Here is a 22151-nt window from a genome sequence, read left to right on the forward strand (position 1 = left end):
ATGAGGTAAAAGGCCCTGACTAAACTAACTCCATTTTCCTCACACAGGTGGTGTTAGATCTTTATTAGTTAATGTCAAATTTTGTCTTTGATCTGGGTATTTTGTTGTTTTCTTCCTATTCTGTGTTGGATTATTTGCTGTTCCCACCACTTAAACTCTGCACTGGAATTAATTTGTTTTCCTTTGCTTATTTCTAAAATGGAGGAACTTCATGTGGGGTCTAGCACTTGAGCTAAGCTAAATTGCTTCATTGCTGCTGATTGCCTGTGGAAAGATTTTTGTGCAGCTTAGGTTTTAACGGTTGGCCTTATATCTACTTCTGGATCTTGTGAGGTCTGGTACAGTGGAAACTGTGGTCTGGGCCTGAGACTTTTCAGCAAACTGCACCCCCTGTAGTTCTATATTCCTGACCAGTTTCTGCTGAGTGATCCTGCACTGATTGGAGGGCAGATCAGCCGTCCATGCTGTACCCCAGTGTTCCCCCGGTGGGCCTGTCTCCCCCACCGCCCGTGCTCCAAACACTTCCCACAGGATGGGCCGTGTGCTGGTCCCTTGCAATGACTCACTGGCCTCCGAGTGGTTCCTTTTACCTGTTGTCTGTGGCTCCTTGCTCCTATGTGGGTCCACTTGAATACTGTTAGTGATCTTGCTGGCCTGGGGGCCAACGCTCTCTTCTCACCTGCTGCTTCCAAGAAACTTCATAGGAAGGGCACAGCTGTGGCTTTGGCCAGCTCTTGCTCCATGTGCTCACCAGCTCCAGACTTAAAGTGGCTGGGGCTCAAAATGCTGGGAGTGGTCCTTTCTTTTTTTCAGCATGGCTTCTCTTGCCTTATGAACTCTATAGGTCTTTCCTCCTCTTCCCATGAGTTCTAGAAGCCTCAGCTTTGCTGTTGTTGCTTTTTTGTAGTTGTAAATTGGTTAATTTGTGGGAAAGAGTGACATTAGGGACCGTCCATTCAGTCATCTTCACCAGAAGCCCCCCAAAAGAGAGAAGTTGTAAGCCAGAGAGGAAATGAGAAACTGAGGAGGAGGCCCAGGGTTGGGGACAGAGCAGATTTTTTGTTCTTGTTTTGCAGGCAGGGTAGGTTTGTCTGTTGGTTGAAGAAGGAAGTCAGAATATAGGTAGTATGGGAAAGGTTTATTTAGAACAGAAATCAAAGACCAACTTTTCTGAAGAAAGAAATAACTTCTGCAAATAAAATGCTGTTTCTGCTACTTCCATTTCTAGCTGCTCTTCTCCTACGAGGTAACAATGAGGAAGGTAAGAACTCTGGCAACTGCCTAGTTGTGCACAGGAGGGTGTGTAGTGTGTGTGTGTGTGTGTGTGTGTGTGCACGTGTGTGCGCGCGTGTGCTTCTGTGAGGTGGTTTCCCAGCATGTATCTGAAGAGTAAGAGTTCCAGGCTGGTTTCATTCTGAGAATCCCTGACTTTAGGCCCCTGGGCTCTTTTGAAGGTGTGGATAAGCTGTGAGACTGTGTGGAAGGCAAATGTCTGCTAAGATAACTATGGCTCTCCTTCCCTCCACATTCTGAGTCCCCCACTCAGGAACATTTATTTCTGTATTCTCTCTCTTTCTCAGTGCCTGTTTGCTGCACATCTTATGTGTTCTTTTGGCACAGGAATCGAGGAGCCTATCTCCTACCATCTTATCCAGATCTCATCCTTTTACAACCATTCCTGGACACAAAATTTTGGCTCAGGATGGCTGGGTGAGTTGCAGACTCATGGTTGGGACAGCACGTCAGGAACCATCATTTTCCTACAGCCCTGGTCCAGGGGGAACTTCAGCAACAAAGAGTTAATAGAACTGGAAAGGTTTTTCCGTGCCTACTTTGTTAGATTTCTTCAAGCAATTCACAACTATGCCCATCAGTTGCAATTTGAATGTGAGTCCAGTTCCCTCAATGGGGAATGCAGAGATGGGTATGAGGGATGTCTCAATGAGTTTCTAATTTCTCTAGGAAATATACTGCACTCTCCTCTGAATCTCACTTCACTTTCAGCACTATTAAACTGCAATCACACTGTTGGGTAGGAGCTATAATCCAGATCCTGATTCTTTAAATACCTCAAGTCTTCTGCCATGTATGAACTCCTCTTTCATTGATAGCTGCGTTGTGGTGTATTATGGTAGGTGGGTTGTGGTGAATTATTCTCTCTTTGAGAAATTCTGTTGCCACCCTTTTCTCTAGCCTCCAGCCAGATACCCTCTGCTTCCTAACTCTTTGACTCTTTAAAGTGTGATTTTCTCCTGCATTCAATCTCCTCAGCAGTCTCCATCTATACATTCATTGTAACTCATGCATTCCATTCCCCCAGGTTGTTATTATTCCAGTTCTCTCACACTAAGTCCTTACTGGTCAACACAATGCACATCACCTTCTTTGAATCATTTCCCCCTCTTCCTTAGATTATTAATCTTTTCCTTCACCTCCAATCTCACAAATTCCCCTTTCTCTGAAACCCCGCTCAAATCAAACTTTGTTCCATTCTCTGAAATTCTCCAAACTTCTCACTTCTGATTCTATCCTCTTTTGCTTCTATTTTGTTTTATATTTTTACACCCTCTTTCCTCTAACTCATAACCTTTCTTCCTCAGATCCCTTTGAGATGCAGGTAACAATAGGCTGTGAGCTACACCCTGGGTGGGTGTCAGTAGGCTTCTTGCGGGGAGCTTATCAAGGATCAGATTTCATGAGCTTCCAGAACAATTCATGGCTGCCATCTCCAAAGGGTGGGAGTAGTGCCCAGCTTGTTTGCAGAGCACTTAATCAATACCAAGTCTACAAGGAAATAGCACAGACGCTTCTCAGTGACACCTGCCCACGTTTCATCTTGGGTCTTCTTGATGCAGGGAAGGCAGATCTCCAGCGACAAGGTCAGTTCTACACCCTCCCCCCAATAATTTCTTATTCTAAAATTATAACTTCTCATCATCCCTTCAAATTTAAGATAAGAAGAAGCCTCCCAGAAGTGGGAAAGATGGGTCTATCTAAACTGATGTGGAGATCTGAACCTCTAAGTCTGTTTTAGGAAATTTGCCTGAATATCTTTCTTGTTCTTTGCAGTGAGGCCTGAGGCCTGGCTGTCCAGTGGCCCCAGTCCTGGGCCTGGCCGTCTGCTGCTGGTGTGCCATGTCTCAGGATTCTACCCAAAGCCTGTGTGGGTGATGTGGATGCGGGGTGAGCAGGAGCAGCCAGGCACTCAGCGAGGTGATGTCCTGCCCAATGCTGATGGGACCTGGTATCTCCGAGTGACCCTGAATGTGGTGGCAGGGGAGGCATCTGGCCTGGCTTGCTGGGTGAAGCACAGCAGTCTAGGAGGCCAGGACATCGTGCTGTTCTGGGGTGAGAAGGAATTGGGGCCAAGGGTGGAAATGGGAGCAAGAGGTCCTCAGTGGGAGCAGGCTGCCCAGCTGAAACATATGTGTTTTTAGGGTTACTAGATCCAAAAGGAAGAAAAGTAGTTAATGCAAAGAATACAAATGTTGATAATGAGTGAACTGTAGATGCAGGTGGACATTGAAATGAAAGATTCCTGTCTGAGGCAGGATGAGAGAAGGAATGGAAGGAGATGACATTGATGAGTTAGACACTGAAATGAGCCTTAACAGCACAGGGAAATGCAATAAAACAGGGAGTGAATGGGGTAAAATGGGGTGAATTTGAAATAACATCCTTGATGTCCACCCGAATCCACAGAACATCACACCTCTGTGGGATTGATCATCTTGGCTGTAATAGTGCTTTTGGCTCTTCTGACAGTTGTTGCATTTTGGGTATGGAAGTGCTGGTGAGTTCTTCGTGTCCATCTTTCCTGCTCTTCCCTCCTCCCCCACTTGTCTTCCCATCCTTTTTTGTTCATCTCTGCTCTCAGTCCCCCTCCCTCTCACTCCTCAATTCTCACCTCCACCTTATGCAAATTGACTCCAACTTTGTTCTCATACACTTTATTATAGGACACAATGTCAGCCTACTCAACATGCTTCTCTCCTTGAATGAGGACCCAGAGGCCCAAGAGCTTGGGACACACCTGAACACACCATGATGATGACGTCCTTTCAACTCTCCTTGTAAAACTTTTGATGATGTTTTTATATCTGCTTAATAATCAATTGTTATTATAAGCTAAATGTAATTTTTCAGGGTTTGTTGTTCTGACTTGTATTCTGGTATTGACATTTACATTTTAACTCTGAATGTAATGGAGTCCTAGCAACCTCAACATGGTCAAATATTAATGGATCATCAGGTCCATTTCTGATGTCACTTCCTCCAGAGGGCCTTTCTTGATTTGCAAGTGGCAAACAGTTACTCCCTCATCTGAACTCCCACCACATTTCAACTGTACTGTGTGTGTACTCCCTCCCTATCCTTCACGGCAGTTATTTAGGTCCCTTTTCATCTAATAACGTTCCAGCTCTTTGAGAGCAAAGTACATATCTTTATAATATATGCATCCCTGGCAAAATGTCTTCTCTGCATGTAACACATTCTCAATAAAATCTGTGTTGAATTTATGCCAAAATTGTAGCCTTTTCTTATTCTCTTCTTTCCTGACACCTTTGTAGTAGTTGAGACCTTTGATGCTCTTCTCGTTAAAAGTCTTGTCACTTGACCAAGAGCCTTCACGCTTTCCTAGTGTGAAGTCTTTGATCCCCTGAAAAGTAACACTAATTTGCCTCTTATCACTCTTATCATCCAACTATAGAGTGTTATTAGAGTAAAACTATTATTCCATGCATTCAAAACAAAAAGAGCAAGATAGGAGGTACGCCCTTGCTTAGCCCTTGCTTATCAGTGTGGTTCAGCTACAAATAGCAGAATGATCTCGTTGCAGCTTGTTAGTAACATAGAATCTGGAGCTTCACCTCAGACTTACTGAATTATGATTTGCATTTGAGGAAAATCAGCAGCAGGAGATTCAGTAGTACATTAAAATTTGAGAGGCAGTGATGTAGAGATGCCTGAGGTGTACTAAAGTGTGCCACGAGTAGAAAATGGTCTAGTAATGGGAACAAGAGTGTTGCTCCTCAGGGTTGAAGTAAGATCAGGGAAGGTAATGTACACACGTCCATTCTCAGTCTTTCTGGCTGTGATGTTGTAAGAAGTTTCTGTGAAGTCTGAATCAGTGCCTAATGGGCCAATGATCCCAAGGGAAATGCAGTGTTATGTTCTCGTGGGATTCTTTGTCAATATTTTTATAAACTTTTGAATGTATTGAGCTTGTTTTATGTGTGTTTTAGTTTCCTAACATCTTATTTAATATACACATTTACAAATCATTCACTATATGTTGTATTTCTTTATAGTAAAACACTAGCTGAGAAGTATTTAATATTTTACTTTGATTAAAATGATCATATATTTCTTTGGCTTTCAGCTTCACAAAAGTTCTGTCCAGTATACTTAAAAAAAAATCTGTTGTTATTTCTCAAAACCACAAATTTAGCTACTTTTCCATAGCTTAATCATAGTATTGCAGATGTTTCTTTCAAAGGAGCCTCACCCACATTTGGGGAAATTTCCAGTTCCTTTTTCTGGTTGTGTGATATTGTTGATTCATTAACACTGAACTCAGCCGGCAGCACTATAAATACAAGGAAGCTCATCTAACTGACATGATTTCTCCATAAGACACGTCACGGACTTCTTGTGTTTAGGAACATTAGATAGCTCTTTGGCAATATGCTTTGGGGACATTTGAAGCAATAAAATTTCTGACAAGGAGCACACAAATGTGAAAAATGTGGCACTAAGTAGTCCACAAAAAGGACACTTATTTAAAGAGTGAGAACTGAAACAAGAAGGCAGAGCATCACCATAATTCCATCTTAAGTGAAAACCCATGCTTTGGGTGATTCAAATTTTGCACCTCACTGCCAATATGCACAAATGACTGTGAAAGTGTGTTGAGTATTAATTTTGGGATTACAAATAAATTTTAGCAAGTAGATGAATTAGAAAATACAAAATTTATGATTGATGATGATCTAGTAATGAGATCAAATTGCGGTGTGAGTCATGTTATCCACGGCTAAACTTCAATGACTTAAAATTCGTAAATTAATCAAGATATTTCTTTAGTACTCAACTGTGCAGCAGGGACATATTGAGTATGAAGAGATGGAAGAAGAAAAAGGATAATCACTGTGCTCTGTACTTAAATTTTTTTTTTTTTTTTACTTCTGTAGTTTTCACTGTTTTGTTTCTGTTGTTTTTTGTATGTTTGCTCCTAAGTTTCCTATTACATGAACTGATGAACTTATTTGGGTTGAACTTTAGGAAAGAGATTTAGCTCTAATTTGTTTCAGAGTCTGAGAAGAGACACACAGGGCAAGGGGATGATATGGAGAGACCAGGTACAGGTGGCAGCAGCTGCGTATATGGAAATTTTTGGAAAATGAAGTTATGATGGAAAAGTAAAAATGGTGAAAATATGAGGTGAGGGAGAGCGAACAGTGGGACTGCAACTGTCTTTCTACCTGGATTAGACATGATTGGGTACAGTCTATCCAGGTTCTAATCCACCTCATCATATTTGCATGGCAGCTCTGTGATTTTTGGTTGGTTGATTCCTTCCTCAGCTGTAGTATTTAGCAGAAGACAATCATAAGAAGTCATCCTTGTCAATGTGATAGACTAAAGAATGTTCAGGTGAACTATAATTTAAGCCAGTCATCACATGGATCCCACTTACCCTTGCCCAGAGTGATGGGTCAGGCTATGCACTTGGCCTAAGGTGGTCCAGTTTATATGAAGCCTGATTCTTATGTTTGATATTAAGGAAAAGAGATGTGCTCTCTTTTCCTTGATATTGTGGTGTGGGGTATAAAGCTTGCAACAGCTTATGTCATTTTTTCAGCACCAGAGAAACCTGCCTGTGGATAAAATTAAGCAGGGAAGAAAATGGAGACAACAGACATATAGAAGCATCTAGATTAAACTATCCAAAACTTGAATGACCATTAGACTCATAGTATAAATTTGGAAGAATTATGTCCACTTCGATTATTTGAAATGGTATTGATATTACTAATACTATTGGTATTAGTTCTTCTTTAACTGTTTGGTAGGATTCAGTAGTAAAGACCAGGCTCTTCTTTGCTGGGAAACTTTTTATTACTGATTCAATCTCGTTACTTCTTATTGGTCTGTACATACTTTCTTTTTCTTCTTGGGTTAGTCTTGGCAAGTCATAGGTGTCCTGGAATTTTTTCTTTTCTTCTAGGTTTTCAAATTTATTAGTGTATAGTTGTTCATAATTACCTTTGATGATCCTGTGTATTTCATTTGTATCTCTTGTAATGTCTCCATTTGCATTTTTTATTTTATTTATTTGGTACTTTTATGTTTTTTAATGGTTAGTCTGACTAATGGCTTTCTGATTTTGTTTATCTTTTCAGAGAACCATCTTTATATTTTGTGTTGTATTTTTAGTCTCAATTTCATTCATTTCTGGTCTGATTTTTATTACTTCTTTTCATCTACTTATTTTGAGTTTAATTTATCCTTGCTGTTCCAGTTTCTTGAGTTGTGATGGAGGCATTTATTGCTATTTATTGCTATCAGCTTTTCTTAGTACTGCCTTGGCTGTATCCCACAGGTTTTGGTAAATTATGTTTCGGTTTTCATTTGTTTCAAGAAATGTTTTGATTTCCTCCTTACTCTCTTCTTTGATCCAGTGGTGTTCAAGAGCAAGTTGTTTAATTTTCATGTATTTGTGTAGTTTCACAAGTTCCTCGTTACTGATCTCTAGTGCTATTTCACTATAGTCATAAAAGATACTTGATAAGTTTTCAATTTTTTTGAACTTGTTGAGACTTATTTTGTGGCTTATATGGTTAAGGCTGGTGAATGTTCCATGTGCTGATGAAAAGAGTTTGTATTCTGTAGTTTTCGGTTGAAATGCTCTGTATATGTCTGTTAGATCCATTTGCTCTATGGTGCCTTTGAAATCTGATGTTTCCCTTTTGATTTTCTGTCTAGATGGTCTGTGCAGTGCTGAGAGTGGGATTTTAAAGTCCTCAACTATTATAGTGTTGGTGTCTGTTTCTCACTATAGATCTGATAATATTGACTTTAAATATTGGGTGCTCCAGTATTGGATATAACAGTTATATCCTCTTACTGTATTGGATATAACTGTTATATCCTCTTGCTGTATTGATCCCTTATCATTATATGGTGCCTTTCTTTGTCTCTTAATACAGGGTTTGATTTAAAGTCTGTTTTATTTGATATAAGTATAGCTACTCCTGCACACATTCATTTTCCATTTGCATGGGATAATTTCTTTCCATCCCTTGACTTTCCAGTCATTGTGTGTCTTTGAAGGTAAGGTGTGTTTCTTATAGGCAACATATGGATGGGTCATGTTTTTATTTTTTTAATACATTTATCCAGTTGATGTGTTTTAAGTGGGGCATATAATCCATTTACATTCAAGGTAATTATTGATATTTGAGGTCTTAGTGCTGTCACTTTGTTGGTCATTTGCTGATTGTTTTGTGTATCTTCTGCTTCTTCCTTTCTTATTGTTTATCCTTGCAGGTTTTTTTTTTTTTTCTGTATTGATATAGTTTCTTTCCTTTTTCTTCCTAATTTGTGCATCTATCCTACCAATAAGGTTTATATTTTCAGGTGTTTTCATGATGGTTGTTATTGTTCCTTCTCTTCTAGATGTAGGATTCCCTTAAGCATTTCTTGCTAGACTGGACTGGTGGTGATGAATTCCCTTAATTTTTGTTTGCTTGAGAAAGACTTTATTTTTCCTTCATTCCTGAAGGTTAACTTTTCTGTGTCTTATATTTTTGGCTGGGAGTGTTTCTTTTCTGTTGTTGTTGTTTGTCATTACTCATCCCATTCTCTCCTGGACTGTATGGCTTCTGCTGAGAAATCTGCTGTTAATCTAATGGGGATTCCCTTATAAGTGACTTGACACTTTTTTCTTGCTCTTTTTAGAATTCTTTCTTGCCTTTAACTTTGGATAGTTTGACTATGATATGTCTTAGAGATGACCTATTTGGGTTGAGTCTATTTGGGGACCTTTGTGCTTCCTGAATTTGGATGTTTATATCTTTCCTAAGGCTAGGGTAGTGTTTAGCTATAATCTCATAAAAGAGATTTTCAATCCTTTTTTTGGTTTGTTTTTTCTCCTTCTTGAAAGCCTGTAATTTGAATATTGGTTCACTTAATACTATTCTATATTTTTTGATAGCTTTGTTTATTTTTTAAATTCTTTTCTTTGTCTTCTTTTGACATTTCAAAACTGCTATCTTCAAGGTCAGAAATTCTTTCTTCTGCTTGATCTCATCTGTTGTTGAGACTTTCAGATGTATTTTTTATTTCATTCATTTAATTTTTCAATACCAGGATTACTGTTTGATTTTTTTAATGTAATCCATCTCTTTGTTGAATTTCTCATTCACATGGTGAATTGTAGCACCAGCATTTAATAAACCATGGAATGTCATGGCAAACACAGTTAAATAGTGAAAATGCAAGACATTTCCCCGTGGATTTTCTCCTGACTCAATACATTCATTCATTCATTTGTTTTTTAATTTATTCATTCACTCATTCATCACATATTTAGTTTTACTTTTTGTATGGCAAGCATATTCATTGAGAGAAGTTCCAAGATATATGTGATACAGCCATGGTTCCAGACATTGGAAATATATTGAGTAGTATTTTTTCTGAGCTAGTTCCTCTTTTGTTGCTTATATTTAATCATGCAGAGTCAAACCTCAAAAGTTTCTGTAGCCTTTCTTAGCTTTTCTGTTTACCAAGTCATTCTTTATGAAATCCTACCCTATTACTGAGCCTTATCAACCATTGACACAGGACAAATATAATGCTGTCTTTTCTCCTGTCATAGATTCCTGTTGGTTTCCTAAGCAAACACTCAGCCTTCAGCTATAGTGGATTCATGTTAAGGAAACATAAGTTTCCTCTAAAAGAAAATCTCCTCAAGAAAGGATTGAGACCCCAACTATAAAATGTAGGGCAGTTTAAGTGGACTTGAAAGAAAGAAGAAACTGATATATAAACTTCCAGGGATTCAGAATTGGAAGCTGTTGACTGTATTTTGTATTGTGAGAATACTAGTCAGATTATAGATGTGAGAGAGTGAGGATTCTTAGATCCATTTGTAAGAACACGTGAGGAGCTGGTCTTTGCCCCTCTCCATCTTGTGCAATTCTCAGATTATTTGACGTAAAATTAATTTGATTGACAGCCATCACCAAAAATGGTGGAGTAGAAGCAAACTGGCTTCACTCCACTCCACAGAAAATCAAAAGTAACTATCCAGTCCAAGATTACCAACAGGAACATTCCAGAACTCAAAACTAAGGGTGGGCTGATCCCTGGAGCCACGAAGAAGTGAAAGACCACAAGCAAACTTTAAGGGACATTTCTAAGTACAACATCCTTTGCTCAAGCTCTCAGGAATCATGTGGAATATTTTCCCCAATCTCCCGTAATTTTTACACCAGAAGTCAGTTACTGTTGGACAGAAGCATTCCCCACCATCATGGGTTTCTTCAAAGGAAAGCCATTTCTGCCTTAATCCATGCATTGCCATGCCAGTGCCTGTAGGATACAAACCCTGGAGGGTAGCTGGTAAATAAGACTGGAAGTGGGGCTAGCATAAGCCAGCACTCCATCCTGAGAGCTGTGTTGTATCTCAGCCAAAAGAGGTAGAAAATCAGAGAAGCCATTCAGCAGCCCTACGCTATGCTTCAAGGGTCCCCTGGGCACAAACTTCTAGCCAGTGTACCCATGCAGCTGGAGTAGCCCCTTTCATGCCCCATCCCCATCTGGGAAGACAGTTCTTCAACCTATGTGGAAAGAGCCATAGCAAATCTGGACATATGTGGTCACCTAGTGCCAAAAAGCAGGCAGAAATCTTGAGCTGAAGAAAATCAACAGACAAACCCCGCAGAATTCCAATCAGACATATACTAGAAAAACCAAAATAAACAAGACTGTGAAATCTGGACTAAGTAAATAACACTTCAATGCAATGTTTGGTGACAAGAAATAAGAGCAGACAGGAAATCATGACTTCCCCAAATGGGCGAAACAAGGAACAAGTGACTGGCTTTAATGATACAATGATGCATGAGTTCTCAGATCAAGAGTTCAACATAGCAATTTTGAAAAAAACTCAGTGATATCCAGGACAATACAGAAAATCAATTCAGAAATTTATAAAAGAAATTTAACAAGGAGACTGAAATTATTAAAATGTCAAACAGAAATTCTGGAGGTAAAACCATACATTGGCACAGCTGAAGAACACATCAGAAGCTCTCAACAGTAGAATTAATCAAGCAGAAGTAATAAGTGAGTTTGAAGACAGACCATAGGAAAATGTACAGTCAGAGGAGAAAAAAGCAAAAGAATAAATAGAAATGGAAAATGCCTATGACAACAAATGATAGCCTCAAAAGAGTAAACCCAAAAGTCATTGACACTCAAGAAGGAGTTGAGAAAGAGCAAATCATAGAACATTTATTCAGAAAAATAATATCAGATAGCTTTCTAAATGTAAACAAAGATATAAAAATCCAAGTACAAGATGGTTGAAGATAACCACACAGATTCAACACAAATAAGTCTACCCTTAGGCATATAATAATTCAACCCTCAAAAGTGAAAGACAAAGAGAGGATCCTAAAATTACAAGAGTATAGAAGCAAATAACAACAACAAAAAAGGTCAGAATTGTGTGTCAGCAGACTTCTCAGTGAAAACCATATAGGTCAAGAGAGAGTAGGATCACATATTCTGAGTGCTGAAGGAAAAAATTGTGAACTAAGAAAAATATACTCAGCAAATCTGCACTTCAAACAGGAGAGATAAAGACTTTTCCAGACAAATAAACCTGAGGGAATTCATTACTACCAGAACTTTCTTACAAAGAATGCTAAAGGCACCTCTTCAAACTGAAAAATAGAATGCTAAAGTGTAAGAAAAAAACTTTTGTAGATGTAAAAGTCACTGGCAAAAGCAAGTACATAGACACATTCAGAATACTTTAATTTTGAAACGATGGTGTGTAAACCAGTCATATTTTTTAGCATAAAGACTAAAAGACAAAACTATCAAAAACAATATTAACTACAACACTGTTAAAAGACAGGCAATATAAAAGGGGTAAACTGAGACAATAAAAAGTAAAAATCTAAAGGGGATGGAGTCAAAGTGCAGTTTTTTTTAGTCTTATTCTTTAACTTTCTCTCTTTCTTTTATTTGCTTTCAAAGTTAAGTTGTCACCTGTTTAAAATAACTTGTTATAACTATAAGATGTTTTTTTCTAAGCCTACTGTTACCCATAGAGCATAACCCTATAAAAGATACACAAAAAATATTTAAAAACTTCAAAGAATTAAAGCATGTTTTCAGAACAAAAATCACTTAAACACAAAGGAAAGCAGTAAGAAAGGTAGAAAAAAAGGAGTAATTATAAAATTGCCAGAAAATAAATTATATAATAGAAGTAGTAAGTCCTTACTATCAATGATAACATTAAATTTTAAAGGAATAGGGGGACTTTCAAGATGGCGGTGGCTGCGGCGGCTGGTGCAGAGTAGCTGAGGTGGAAAAGGCGGCCACTGGGCCTCAGGCAGCCGGGAAACTTGTGGACCTTCCTCTCGCCATCTCTTAAGGGAGGACCGCTGCTGGTGGCCGGTCATGGGGGGTGACCGCCACTTTGCCCCCGGCAGGAGAGGCTGCCTCATTTACAGGCAACAGCTTTGAAGTGTGGAGCAGGAAAAGAACTGTTTCTTAGCTGCAAAAGCGAGTCTCGAAACAGGGAACACGGCGCCAGGGCTGCTGTGGATGCAGACAGGATCCCGGAGGCCGGGGCCGCGCTGAAGGTGGCCAACTGCCCTATTCAGGACTCGAGGTTTCAGGCCGGCATTAAAGAAGATTCCTGGGAGCACCCGAGCCGCACCGCGACTCAACAGCCTGAGGCGGCAGCGGCCGAGAACGGGAAAGGCGGCAAACCAGAGACAGAGAGTGAGCGCCCGACCTGGCACAACCCTGTGAGTGACCCCTGGACCAGTCCTGTGGGCGGCAGATGCCCACCCAACTCCCGCCTGCATCACCAGGCCACTCACCGCCCTGGGGCTGCCTCCATTTTCCCAGGTCCGGGCAGCTCCGCCCGGCTAGGTCGCCACTGAGCCCTCCCACTTGCTTGGCCTGCCGCAGGGCTTTCCGGAGCCTGCGGGCTGGCCTCTCCTCCCACTCCCTCCGCGGTTCTCTGGCGGGTTGGTGGCGTGGGGCGTCCCCGGCCAGTGTCGGGAGGGCAAGGAAGTATGGGCAGGCCGACTCTCACTCCACCACACCCTGGACTCTGGCCCCCGGTAAACTTCCTGTTACTGGGAGGCAGATACCATCTCTGCGGCCACCAGTTCGGAAAAAAGCCTAACCAATTTCTGGTTGGGAATAGTGTGGTAGGAGAGTTCTCAGGTCCGCTTGAACCTGCTGGAGAGCTGGCTGCAGGCGGGCGCTAGACTCGGTTTATACCAGGGGGATACAAAGGTGAACTAGTCCCGAGAAAGATCTACACAGTGCTACAAAGGCACCCAGTACGACCGGTTGTCTGTGCCTAGCAGAAACCTGGTAGACTTCCTGGGCGAGGCGGTGCCGAGCAGGGTCTTGAAGGCCCAGCCGATAGACGAGGGGTGCAGAAGACACGCCTCAGCCCAGCACAGTGCACACAGAGTAGGGAGACATGCGGCCAGGGAGGCGGAGACTCGACAGAAACCACACACCCTGTGGGGTCGCCACTGCATGATCCAATAGCCTGGGCCAGAGCACACGGAAAAGGGAGAAGTCATGCACAGGAAGTGAAAGCTCAACAGAGATCACACACCCTGTGGTACGTGATCCACCAGCCCAGCAGAGTCCAAGCTGACCAGAAAGGTGGCTCCCCGGAGAAGCCCAAGACCCGAGGCAACCACACACACAAGGCACTAGAGGCCAACTGAGCAGCCACGGAGGTAGCCATACAAAATTGGCAACCACAGCAACATCCCAGTTATTTATTAGTCTCAAACCGGTGGACTGTGAAACCCCCTGCCACAATGAATAAACACCAAAAAAAAGGTAACAGAAATACAAAAAATCAAGAAAGTACACCACCAAAAGTTAATAAATCTCAAACTCTAGATCCTATAGAACAAGAAGCCCTTGAAATGACTGACAAGGAATTTCGAGTGATAATTTTAAGGAAACTGACTGAGATACAAGAAAACACAGCTAGACATCATGATGAAATGAGGAAAAGTATACAGGATCTGAAAGAGGAAATGTACAAAGAAATCAATGTCTTGAAAAAAAATGTAGCAGAACTTGCAGAACTGAAGAAGTTATTCAGTGAAATAAAAAGCACAACGGAGAGTTTAACCAGCAGGCTTGTCGAAGTTGAAGAGAGAACCTCTGAACTTGAAGATGGGCTGTTTGAAATAACACAAGCAGACAAAAAGAAAGAAAAAAGAATCAAGGAATGGAAGAAAATCTGAGAGAGATATCAGACAACCTTAAGCGCTCAAATATCCGAGTCATGGGTATTCCAGAAGGGGAAGAAAATGGAGATTCCATTGAAAACATATTCAAAAAAATAGTGGCAGAAAACTTCCCAGGTATAGGAAAAGTCACAGATATTCAGATCCAGGAAGCTCAACGATCTCCAAACGTATTCAACCCAAAAAGGCCTTCTCCAAGACATGTCATAGTCAAATTGGCAAAACTCAGAGACAGAGTATCTTAAAAGCTGCAAGAGAGAAGCGTCAAACCACCTATAAGGGAGCACCAATCAGGCTAACATCAGACTTCTCATCACAAACCCTAAAAGCTAGAAAGGAATGGGATGATATTTTCAGAATACTAAAAGAAAAAGATTGCCAGCCAAGAATACTTTACCCTGCAAGGCTATCCTTCCGAAATGAAGGGCAAATAGTATATTTCTCAAACAAAAACTGCGGGAGTTCACTACCACACGACCACCCTTACAAGAAATCCTCAAGGGAGTACTGGGTTTGGTTCCTGAAAAATAACTACCACTGCACTAAAAACCCAAGAAAAATCAAAACCCACTAGTATAATAAAAATGGCATTCATGAAGAGAAAACAAGCAAACAAAAACGCTATCTACAACCTAAGGAACCAACAAACACAGAAACCAATCAGTAAATCAGAAAGCAAGGAACAAAAGACACCTAAGACAACCAAACAACCAACAAAATGCTAGGAATAAATCAACACCTTTCAATAACAACTCTTAATGTAAAAGGCTTAAATTCCCCAATCAAAAGACACAGACTGGCTGACTGGATCAAAAAGGAGGACCCAACTATATGCTGCCTACAAGAGACCCACCTCACCCATAAAGACTCACATAGACTAAGAGTGAAAGGATGGGAAAAGATTTACCATGCAAACAGAAAAGAAAAACGAGCTGGAGTAGCTATTCTTATATCTGACAAAGTAGACTTTAAACTAAAAACCATAAAAAGAGACAATGAGGGACACTACTTAATGATAAAAGGATTGATCCATCAAGAAGACATAACAATCATAAATATGTACGCACCCAATGTTGGAGCAGCCAGATTTATAAAACAAACTCTATTAGACCTAAAGAAGGAAATAGACACTAATACCATAATAGCAGGGGACCTGAACACCCCACTGTCAATATTAGACAGATCATCTAGGCAAAGAATCAGTAGAGAAACACAAGATCTAAACAAGACTCTAGACCAATTGGAATTGGCAGACATCTACAGAAAATTCCACCCAACAACCGCAGAATATTCATTCTTCTCAGCAGCACATGGATCATTCTCCAGGATAGATCACATATTAGGTCACAAATCAAGTCTCCATAAATTCAAAAAAATTGGAATTATCCCATGTATCTTCTCAGACCACAATGGATTAAAACTAGAAATTAATAACAAATGAAACTCTGGAAACTATACAAACACATGGAAATTAAATAGCATTCTACTCAATGACATATGGGTCCAAGAAGAAATCAAGCAGGAAATCAAAAAATTTATTGAAACTAATGAAAACAATGATACATCATACCAAAACCTGTGGGATACTGCAAAAGCAGTATTGAGGGGAAAATTTATTGCATTAAATGCTCACTTCAGAAGAATGGAAAGATGGCAAGTGAACAACCTAACACTTCAGCTTAAAGAACTAGAAAAATAAGAATAATCCAAACCTAAAGTTAGCAGAAGGAAAGAAATCATTAAGATCAGAGCAGAACTGAATGAAATTGAAAACCAAAAAACAATTCAAAAGATCAATGAATCAAGAAGTTGGTTTTTTGAAAAGACAAATAAAATTGACAAACCATTAGCATGGCTAACAAAAAAAAAGAAGAGAGAAGACTCAAATAACAAAAATTAGAAATGAAAAGGCGATATTACAACTGATTCATCTGAAATACAAGGAATCATTCAAGACTACTATAAACAATTATACGCCAACAAATTTGAAAATCTGGAGGAAATGGATAAATTTCTGGACACACACAAGCTCCCAAAACTGAACCATGAAGATGTAGAAAATTTGAACAGACCAATAACAATAAAGGAGATTGAAGCTGTGATCAGAAGGCTCCCAACAAAGAAAAGCCCAGGACCAGATGGATTCACAGCAGAATTTTACCAAACATTCAAACAGGAATTGACACCGATTCTTTACAAACTATTCCAAAAGATTGAAACGGACGCAAATCTCCCAAACTCATTCTATGAAGCAAACATCATCCTGATACCAAAACCAGGTAAAGATATAACCAAAAAAGAAAACTACAGGCTGATATCCTTGATGAATATAGATGCAAAAATCCTCACTAAAATACTCGCAAACAGAATACAGCAACACGTACGAAAAATTATTCATCACGATCAAGTGGGATTCATTCCAGGGATGCAAGGTTGGTTCAACATACGCAAATCAATAAATGTGATACACCATATTAACAAACTCAAACACAAGGACCATATGATCATCTCTGTAGATGCTGAAAAAGCATTTGATAAAGTTCAGCACTCATTCTTGACAAAGACCCTCTATAAGTTAGGTATAGAGGGAAAGTATCTCAACATAATTAAAGCCATATATACCAAACCCACTGCCAATATCATCCTGAATGGGGAAAAGCTGAAAGCTTTTCCTTTAAGAACAGGAACTAGACAAGGATGCCCACTCTCACCACTCCTATTCAACATAGTGTTGGAAGTACTAGCCAGAGCAATCAGAGAAGAGAAGGAAATAAAGGGCATCCAGATTGGAAAAGATGAAGTCAAACTGTCCCTGTTTGCAGATGACATGATCCTATATATCGAACAGCCTAAAACCTCTACAAAAAAACTGTTGGAATTGATAAATGATTTCAGCACAGTAGCAGGATACAAAATCAACACACAAAAATCAGTAGCATTTCTTTTCTCCAATAGTGAACATGTAGAACGAGAAATCAAGAAAGCCTGCCCATTTACAATAGCCACACAAAAAATAAAATACTTAGGAATTGAGTTAACCAAGGAGGTGAAAAATCTCTATAATGAGAACTACAAACCACTGCTGAGAGAAATTAGAGAGGACTCAAGAAGATGGAAAGATATCCCATGCTCTTGGATTGGAAGAATCAACATAGTGAAAATGTCCATACTACCCAAAGTGATATACAAATTCAATGCAATCCCCATCAAAATTCCAAAGACATTTTTCTCAGAAATGGAAAAAACTATCCAGTCATTTATATGGAACAATAAAAGACCACACATAGCCAAAGCAATGCTGAGCAAAAAAAAATAAAGCTGGAGGCATAACACTACCCCACTTGAAGCTATACTACAAAGCTATAATAACCAAAACAGTATGGTACAGGCATAAAAACAGACACACTGACCAATGGAATAGAATAGAGAATCCAGAAATCAACCCACACACTTACTGTCAGCTGATCTTTGACAAAGGTACCAAGCCTATTCACTGGGGAAGGGACTGCCTCTTCAGTAAATGGTGCTGGGATAACTGGATATCCATATGCAGGAGAATGAAACTAGATCCATACCTCTCGCCGTATACTAAAATCAACTCAAAATGGATTAAGGATTTAAATATACACCCTGAAACAATAAAACTTCTTAAAGAAAACATAGGAGAAACACTTCAGGAAATAGGACTGGACACAGAGTTCATGAATATGACCCCAAAAGCACGGGCAACCAAAGGAAAAATAAACAAATGGGATTATATCAAACTAAAAAGCTTCTGCACAGCAAAAGAAACAATTAACAGAGTTAAAAGACAACCAACAGAGTGGGAGAAAATATTTGCAAAATATACATCTGGCAAAGGATTAATATCCAGAATATATAAGGAACTCAAACAACTTTACAAGAAGAAAACAAGCAACCCAATTAAAAAATGGGCAAAAGAGCTAAGTAGACATTTCTCTAAGGAAGATATACAAATGGCCAACAGACATATGAAAAAATGCTCAACATCCCTCAGCATCTGGGAAATGCAAATCAAAACCACATTGAGATACCATCTAACCCCAGTTTGGATGGCTAAAATCCAAAAGACTATGAACGATAAATGCTGGCGAGGTTGCGGAGAAAAAGGAACTCTCATACATTGTTGGTGGGACTGCAAAATGGTGCAGCCTGTATGGAAAAGGGTATGGTGGTTCCTCAAACAATTGCAGATAGATCTACCATACGACCCAGCTATCCCACTGTTGGGAATATACCCAGAGGAATGGAAATCATCAAGTCGAAGGTATACCTGTTTCCCAATGTTTATCGCAGCACTCTTTACAATAGCCAAGAGTTGGAACCAGCCCAAATGCCCATCATCAGATGAGTGGATACGGAAAATGTGGTACATCTACACAATGGAATACTACTCAGCTATAAAAACGAATGAAATACTGCCATTTGCAACAACATGGATGGACCTTGAGAGAATTATATTAAGTGAAACAAGTCAGGCACAGAAAGAGAAATACCACATGTTCTCACTTATTGGTGGGAGCTAAAAATTAATATATAAATTCACACACATACACACACACACACACACACACACACACACACACACAAACCGGGGGGGGGGGGGAGAAGATACAACAAGCAGAATTATTTGAAGTTGATACAACAAGCAAACAGAAAGAACATTGTTGGGGGGGAGGGTGGGAGGGAGAAGGGAGGGAGGTTTTGGTGATGGGGAGCAATAATCAGCCACAATGTATATCGAGAAAATAAAATTAAAAAAAAAAAAAAAAAACAGTAGTACCTGGATATCACTAAATATCTACTCAGAGCTCAAGAGTCCAATTATCTTGCAAATGTCATTTGTTTTCTTATGTTCTGTTTGTTTGAATCAGGATTCAAATAAAGCTTACACATTGTGATTCAAAAAAAAAATTTTAAAGGAATAAATTCTCTAATTAAAAGATAGAGTGGCTGAATGGATAAAACACAGAGCCAACTGTATGCTGCCTAAAAGAAATGGACTTAATATACAAAGACACACATAGACTGAAAGTAAAGAAATGAGAAAAGATATTCCAAGCAATGGGAAACCAGAAAAAGTCAGGAATAATTATACTTATATCAGATAAAATAGACCTTAAATCAAAAACTGTTAAGAGACAAAGAAGATTATTATATAATGATAAAGAGATCAATTCACAGATAGGATACAACAATTATAGGTAAATATGCTCCCAACATTGAAGCACTTGAATATATAAAACAAACATTAATAAATCTACAGGGAGAAATAGATTGCAACACAATAATAGTAGTATACTTCAACACTCCACTTTCAGCAATGGATAAATCATCCAGGAGCAAAACAGCAAAAACATTGGAACTAAGCTACATTCTACACCAAATGGACCTAACTGATATTTATAGAACAGTTATCCAACAGCTGCAGAATACATATTCTTATTGGCACATAGATCATTCTCCAGGATATGCCATATATTAGGCCACAAAATATATCTCCATAAATTAAAAAGAAACTCAAAATCATGACAAGTAACTTTTCTGATGACAATGGAATAAAACTACGAATCAACAACAGAAGAAACATTGAAAACTGTAAATGGCAGAATGGTGGAGCAGACAGTGACCTCACCATATGCTCTCCTTTTAAACCTGTCAGAACCATGCCCATTACTGACATTAAACCATCAAATGCATTAATTCATTCACTATGGTATGGTCCTCACAATCTAATAACTTTTTCAAGGTCCTACCTTTCAATTACCATAATAAGATTTACAGCACTCTTAACACTGTCACAGTGAGGACAATGCCTCCAACACACTAAACTTTGGAGGGAGTGTTGGGGGAAGTCAATTCATAATAGTTAGTAATAAAAAGTCTCCCCCAAAAGAAAAACCTCAGGACTGGATGGCTTCACTGCTGAATTCCACCAAACTTAAAACAAAATAAAACAAACAAAACCTAATACCAATTATTCTCAAAATAATTCATAAAATTGAGGAGGAGGGTGCTCTTCCAGGCTCATTCTACAAGGTCAGCATTACTCCAATACCAAAACCTGAGAAAAAAACAATAAAAAAAAAGAAAAGAAAACTACAGGCCAATATCTCTAATGAACATAGATGCAAAAATTCTCAATAAAATACAAGCAAACTAAATCCAGCAACATAACAGCAGCATATTAAAAAGGTCATTCACCATCATCAAATAGTATTACCCCAGGGATGAAAGGATGGTTTGAAATATGATATCAATAAACATGATTCACAACATCAACAGAATGAAGGACATAAACCATATGATCATCTTGATAGATGCAGAAAAAACATTTGATAAAATTCAATATCAATCTGTTATAAAAACACCCAAGAAATTAGGCCTAGAGGAACATACCTAAAAGTAATAAAGGCCATATATAACAAACCTAAGTTAATATCATGTTAATGGGGGAAAAAATAAAGCCTTTCTTTTAAGATTTGGAACAAGACAAGGATGCCCAGACTCAATACTTTTATTCAATATAGTATGGAAATCTTAGAGCAATCAGGCAAGAGGGAAAAAAGGGGGAACCCAAAAAGGAAAGGATGAAGTTAAATTGTCCATGTTGCAAATGATATGATCTTATATTTAGAAGATACCAAAGACTCCACTAAAAAACTGTTAGAACTAATAAATGAATTCAGTAAAATTGCAGAATACAAAGTCAACATACAAAAATCAGTAGTATTTCTATTGCCATCAATGAACAATCTGAAAAAGAAGTCAAGAAAGCAATCCATTTACAATAGCTACAAAACTATAAAATAAGAAAGAATAAATTTAACCAAAGTAGTGAAAGATCTCCACCAGGAAAATGACAAAAAACTAATGAAATAAATTGGAGAGGAAACACACCAAAAAATAGAAATATATCAATGTTTAAGGAATGGAAGAATTAATATTGTCAAAATGTCTATGCCATCCAAAGTGATCTACAGATTCAACACAATCCCTATCAAAATACCAATGGCATTCTTCACAGAAACAGGAAAAGCAATCCTAACATTCTTATGGAACTAAAAATATCTCAAACAGTCAAAGCAATCCTGAGCAAAAACAACAAAGCTGGAGGAATCACTCTGCCTAACTTTAAAATATGCTATAAAGCTATTGTAACCAAGACAGAATGATACGGGTATAAACACAGACACACATAAACCAATGGGATGAAATAAGGAACACAGAAATAAATTTATGCAGGGACAGCCAACTTGTTTTTGACAAGGAAGCCAAGAACACACATCAAGGAGAGGACAGACATGTCAATAAATAGTGCTGGGAAAACTAAATATCCATATGCAGAAGATTGAAACTATACCCTACCTCTCACCATACATAAAAATAAACTCAAATTGGATTAAAGAGCTAAATGTAAAACCTGAAATTATGAAACTACTAGGGAAAAACAATGGAGAAACTCTACAGAACATTGGTTTTGGCAAAGATAGGCAAAGATAGGGGTCAGACATCAAAAGCATATGCAATAAATCAAAAATAGACAATCAAATTATACCAGACTAAGCAGCCACTGCACAAAAAAGA

The 22151-nt window shown here is 38.9% G+C and overlaps 1 protein-coding gene across 1 annotated transcript; it reads left to right on the forward strand.

Annotated features, from left to right (window-relative positions):
• Window positions 1–1200: 1200 nt before the first annotated feature.
• LOC134383561 (T-cell surface glycoprotein CD1a-like) lies at window positions 1201–3797 on the forward strand. The gene is made up of 5 exons (XM_063104736.1): window positions 1201–1261; window positions 1621–1887; window positions 2601–2879; window positions 3070–3348; window positions 3703–3797. The coding sequence occupies exons 1-5, from the start codon at window positions 1201–1203 to the stop codon at window positions 3795–3797; spliced, it is 981 nt and encodes a 326-aa protein (XP_062960806.1).
• The last annotated feature ends 18354 nt before the right edge of the window (window positions 3798–22151 follow it).

Source organism: Cynocephalus volans, chromosome 8, assembly GCF_027409185.1.
Source record: "Cynocephalus volans isolate mCynVol1 chromosome 8, mCynVol1.pri, whole genome shotgun sequence".
Taxonomy (NCBI): domain Eukaryota; kingdom Metazoa; phylum Chordata; class Mammalia; order Dermoptera; family Cynocephalidae; genus Cynocephalus; species Cynocephalus volans.